The sequence below is a fragment of the Sander vitreus genome, chromosome 24 (assembly GCF_031162955.1).
Source record: "Sander vitreus isolate 19-12246 chromosome 24, sanVit1, whole genome shotgun sequence".
NCBI classification, from domain to species: domain Eukaryota; kingdom Metazoa; phylum Chordata; class Actinopteri; order Perciformes; family Percidae; genus Sander; species Sander vitreus.
Window position 1 is genome coordinate 8890877 of NC_135878.1, and position 5434 is coordinate 8896310.

Here is a 5434-nt window from a genome sequence, read left to right on the forward strand (position 1 = left end):
CCTGCTTACATCGCTGATGATGTGTTCAAGAGCACTGGGGGAAATACTGTATTTTTCTCTGAAATCACACAGCAGTTTATAGAAACTAAGTAAATGATTTCTGTTCATACAAATCTAATATAAATGATATGGGTTGTTTTCTTTAAAGGAGAAATATTTAATACATTTACTAAATCATTAAAATGACCATTATATGTTATCAGATATTAAGGAAACATGCTAAATTGAAATAGCTTCTTCTCTGACAAGAATGCTAAAGCCAGTATCTTCTATTATCTCTTTTGAAATTTCCATTCCGGTCCGACGTCTGTTTTTGTTTTGGTCCCCTCTACATGACCTAAAAATCCTCGGCATCTTTCTAAACAGTTGCATGACCAGAGACGTGATAGAACACAGGTAAATATTGGATTGATATATGTTTATTTAGTTTTTATTGTTTATGGGGTACGCAAAGTAGTAAGGCCAGCACTCACTGAACCCCAACTGCAAAGTGTGTATTTTAAGACCAGGGGGCTTTTATAACGAGCTAGCTTTGGCTATCATCAACTATATATACCGTATGTACATTGACATCATGGGATGTTGGGTTTAGTGTTCTCAACCTGGCAACCCGCATGAGCGTGGAGTTTGGGGTACAAGGGGCCGGGGGAGCAGCTGTCTCCATTATTCTGAATTTGGACCACAGCACAGCATTTTAAACTCTACCTGTCAGTATTACATATTGCTCCCTTAAATAAAACTTATATTGAAATATTTCATTATGGCTTTGACTAACAGAATATCAAAACAAGTTGCAACTTTATTTTAAAAACAAATTTATTGGATACCTTACAGTAATACAATTAAATAGTATAATGCACCCAATGTGCTCCTTTTAAAACATTAAACTTACAATAAGATTAATAGAAAACAGGTGAGCTTGATCAGTTTTAGAATGAAATGCAAAAAAGTAAGCAAGTGCCGTGGACGGCAGACCCTGCTTTACAGCAATTCAGTCGGATACATGCATCACATCAGAGTACATATTGTATAATTTAAACTCTTCAAAAGCATCTTTAAATTTGTATCAGGTAAACACATTCAATTATATTACAGTTGAGTAAAGCTCGTTTCTCTTTCTGTATGTAGGTGCTGTACGGCTCAATGTCTTCTGGCTCCTACAGCAGCAGCACACAGATTAAAAAATATTAAAATGAAGTCAAATGAACAGCAGATAACAAGTAGGTACAACATTTAATGTGCAGTACCGTGTTTGCATGACTTGTCAGCGCTTCTGATCGTCTTCTGTCGGACAAACAGAAACAACTCACTACAAATTGTTTATTCACATCTCCTTTACTAAAATAGTTTTATTCCCCATCATAACTATATGTAGGCTATATTAATGTCTTACCTGTGGTGATTTCTTCTGTGGATACATCTGAGGATAACTCCAGTTATCGTGATGAATATAATTACACCAATAATTACAGCACTGAGGAAAGGCATTTCTGTAGAACTGCTGGCATCTTCATCCGCTTAAATGTTGTAAAGAAAAAAAAGTCCTTGTCAGAAAAGGATCACAAATTAAGATACTACCATCTGTTTTCCACAGTATCAGGTTTGTATTACTGGCCTTTTATATTGTTAGTATTAAGCACATCATCATTGTTTTGTTGTACTACACTTTTATTTACCCCTTCAAATAAAGCACACACTGGAAAATAACCAGAGAAATGCATCCAGTTTGAAACACAAAAGCAAGACAATAAATCAAATACTTACCTTCCACAGTGATATTCAGATGGAGAATGAATGTTCCACCAGGATACATACACTCACAGTTGTGGTTCCCACTATCCACTGGTGTTAAACTGGTCAGGTGGAGAAATACAGTCTGATTCTCCACCATAAGAGTGAATCTGGAGTCACATTGGTTCTCAAAGTCCTGTCCATATCGATACAGCAGACGACACTCTTCTCCCCCGCTCATCTCTGTTCTGATCTTACACACTACAAGTGTGATGGGACTCAGTGTTGTATTGGTGCATATCGGAGTAACATCTGGTTCTCTCCCGATGGTTTTCACAAGAGTCACTGCAAACAACCCAAAGTTAGGAAACTTATTACAGGCTACACATTATTCTAGCAAACTGCAAAACTAGCTGACTGGCATGCATCACATGTTTGTATTAAAATCTCCTGTACATACCTTCAGAGTCAAAACCAAAACACAGTGGCAGGAGCAGAACATAACACCGTGTCAATTGACCCATGATGATAGAGAGGTCTGAGTAACAGTGTTGCAGTCGGGAAACTATACTGAAGAGAGGGGGGGGGGGGGGATGAGACGACACTGACATCAAACTACCTAAAATACCTTAAAAGCACATGAGCTGATGAAGTATCCTAGAAAGGAAGTAAAAGAAGTCTCAACTTTAAAGATAAGACACAAGTGTGTTTGAGCTTAGGTAACATTTTTGATAAAGAAATACTACATATGCTCCTAATATTATACTTACCACAATAGCATTATAGCTAACACGCATAGCACATATCACATACTATAACTTAACACATGGTGATTGACACTGACCATACTTAATTTGAAAAGTTTTTGGAGCAAAAGTATTTTTTTTTCTTTATGTTTACAGAATAATAAATGATAAATTCACAATACAGTATTTTTGTAATATCAGTATAACATCCAACCAGAGGGCAGCTTTAATTACTCTTTAAATTGATCCTGGAAGAGGAATAAGACTCATTTGTCTTTACCAAAAATCAATCAACAAATTATAGCGTTTTTTAAAAGCATGTTTGAATGTTGTTTTGTTAACATCTACATGTATAAAACAAGATAAATTATTGTATCACAATAAAAAAAAAAATATAAATAGCTTCTTCTCTGACAAGAATGCTAAAGCCAGTATCTTCTCTTTTGAAATTTCCATTCCGGTCCGACGTCTGTTTTTGTTTTGGTCCCCTCTACATGACCTAAAAATCCTCGGCATCTTTCTAAACAGTTGCATGACCAGAGACGTGATAGAACACAGGTAAATATTAGATTGATATATGTTTATTTAGTTTTTATTGTTTATGGGGTACGCAAAGTAGTAAGGCCAGCACTCACTGAACCCCAACTGCAAAGTGTGTATTTTAAGACCAGGGGGCTTTTATAACGAGCTAGCTTTGGCTATCATCAACTATATATACCGTATGTACATTGACATCATGGGATGTTGGGTTTAGTGTTCTCAACCTGGCAACCCGCATGAGCGTGGAGTTTGGGGTACAAGGGGCCGGGGGAGCAGCTGTCTCCATTATTCTGAATTTGGACCACAGCACAGCATTTTAAACTACATATTGCTCCCTTAAATAAAACTTATATTGAAATATTTCATTGTTATGGCTTTGACTAACAGAATATCAAAACAAGTTGCAACTTTATTTTAAAAACAAATTTATTGGATACCTTACAGTAATACAATTAAATAGTATAATGCACCCAATGTGCTCCTTTTAAAACATTAAACTTACAATAAGATTAATAGAAAACAGGTGAGCTTGATCAGTTTTAGAATGAAATGCTAAAAAGTAAGCAAGTGCCGTGGACAGCAGACCCTGCTTTACAGCAATTCAGTCGGATACATGCATCACATCGGAGTACATATTGTATAATTTAAACTCTTCAAAAGCATCTTTAAATTTGTATCAGGTAAACACATTCAATGATATATGACAGTTGAGTAAAGCTCGTTCTCTTTCTGTATGTAGGTGCTGTACGGCTCAATGTCTTCTGGCTCCTACAGCAGCAGCACACAGATTAAAAAATATTAAAATGAAGTCAAATGAACAGCAGATAACAAGTAGGTACAACATTTAATGTGCAGTACCGTGTTTGCATGACTTGTCAGCGCTTCTGATCGTCTTCTGTCGGACAAACAGAAACAACTCACTACAAATTGTTTATTCACATCTCCTTTACTAAAATAGTTTTATTCCCCATCATAACTATATGTAGGCTATATTAATGTCTTACCTGTGGTGATTTCTTCTGTGGATACATCCGAGGATAACTCCAGTTATCGTGATGAATATAATTACACCAATAATTACAGCACTGAGGAAAGGCATTTCTGTAGAACTGCTGGCATCTTCATCCGCTTAAATGTTGTAAAGAAAAAAAATGAAGATACTACCATCTGTTTTCCACAGTATCAGGTTTGTATTACTGGCCTTTTATATTGTTAGTATTAAACACATCATCATTGTTTTGTTGTACTACACTTTTATTTACCCCTTCAAATAAAGCACACACTGGAAAATAACCAGAGAAATGCATCCAGTTTGAAACACAAACGCAAGACAATAAATCAAACACGTACCTTCCACAGTGATATTCAGATGGAGAATGAATGTTCCATCAGCATGTGAACACTCACAGATGTGATTCCCACTATCCACTGGTGTTAAACCAGTCAGGTGGAGAAATACAGTCTGATTCTCTGTCATAAGAGTGAATCTGGAGTCACATTTGTTTTCAAAGTCCTGTCCATTTCGATACAGCAGACGGCACTCATCTCCGCCGCTCGTCTCTGTTCTGATCTCACACACTAGAAGCGTGATGGGACTCAGTGTTGTATTGATGCATATCGGAGTAACATCTGGTTTGCTACCGATGGTTTTCTGCAGTTGCTGCCCAGTCTCTGCAATCAATTAAACTCAAAAAGTCAATAGTATAGTAGTATGAAATAGATTCAATGAGTAAGCATGTGCTATATGCATTTGTAAAATTAAAGCTGTACAGTACCTTTGGTGTCGAAGACATACAAAGTTAGCTTCAGGAGCAGAACAAACCACATTTTCCATATACCCATTACTGGTGCAACTGCTGCTGGAGGGTAAAATGTACTATAAAGGAGGGCACACTGACACCTTTGCACTGTGGCGATCTAAACCTCAAACTCTCAGCTCTCACAGAGGTACGAGCTGATGTGAGGTCCTCTAAAAAGGAAGTGCAACACATAAACACTTTTGCTTTCTTGTTAGGATACTCTAGAAAGTCAATGTTTGGGAGAAAGTAGCATTGATCTAAATACTTTTCATTGCATGCACAACCCCAATCACAGGTCTTTACTTTGATGAGGCAATGAGAAGATTATATTATTATTAATCAGGCAAAGACGTATAAGTAGAGCACCTGTAGGAGTAAATACATGTGCTATTTCTTTGTTATGAACCCACAACAAGAAGTGCCATCCACTACATCTGCTAAACAAGTTTAAGAAAAGAAATATCAGGTACATGTTGTATTCAACCTGCGAGAATCTAACATAAGGCTCTTTGATCACTTCTGAACAACTTACCTTCCACAGTAACAAGTGTTCCTCCTTCATCGTATGTGTAAGTACATCATTTCATGCATTCATTTTCTAAAACCTTTAATTTGTTA

The 5434-nt window shown here is 36.6% G+C and overlaps 2 protein-coding genes across 2 annotated transcripts; both read right to left on the reverse strand.

Moving 5' to 3' along the window:
* Nucleotides 1-804: 804 nt before the first annotated feature.
* LOC144513002 (uncharacterized) lies at nucleotides 805-3054 on the reverse strand. Its single transcript, XM_078244044.1, has 5 exons — nucleotides 2192-3054; nucleotides 1765-2076; nucleotides 1394-1517; nucleotides 1248-1284; nucleotides 805-1157 (listed from the first exon to the last, which is right to left on the reverse strand). The coding sequence occupies exons 1-5, from the start codon at nucleotides 2340-2342 to the stop codon at nucleotides 1056-1058; spliced, it is 726 nt and encodes a 241-aa protein (XP_078100170.1). The 5' UTR covers nucleotides 2343-3054; the 3' UTR covers nucleotides 805-1055.
* A 388-nt stretch (nucleotides 3055-3442) lies between these two features.
* Nucleotides 3443-5017, reverse strand: LOC144513004 (uncharacterized). Its single transcript, XM_078244045.1, has 5 exons — nucleotides 4793-5017; nucleotides 4368-4688; nucleotides 4022-4145; nucleotides 3876-3912; nucleotides 3443-3785 (listed from the first exon to the last, which is right to left on the reverse strand). The coding sequence occupies exons 1-5, from the start codon at nucleotides 4857-4859 to the stop codon at nucleotides 3708-3710; spliced, it is 627 nt and encodes a 208-aa protein (XP_078100171.1). The 5' UTR covers nucleotides 4860-5017; the 3' UTR covers nucleotides 3443-3707.
* Between the last annotated feature and the right edge of the window lie 417 nt (nucleotides 5018-5434).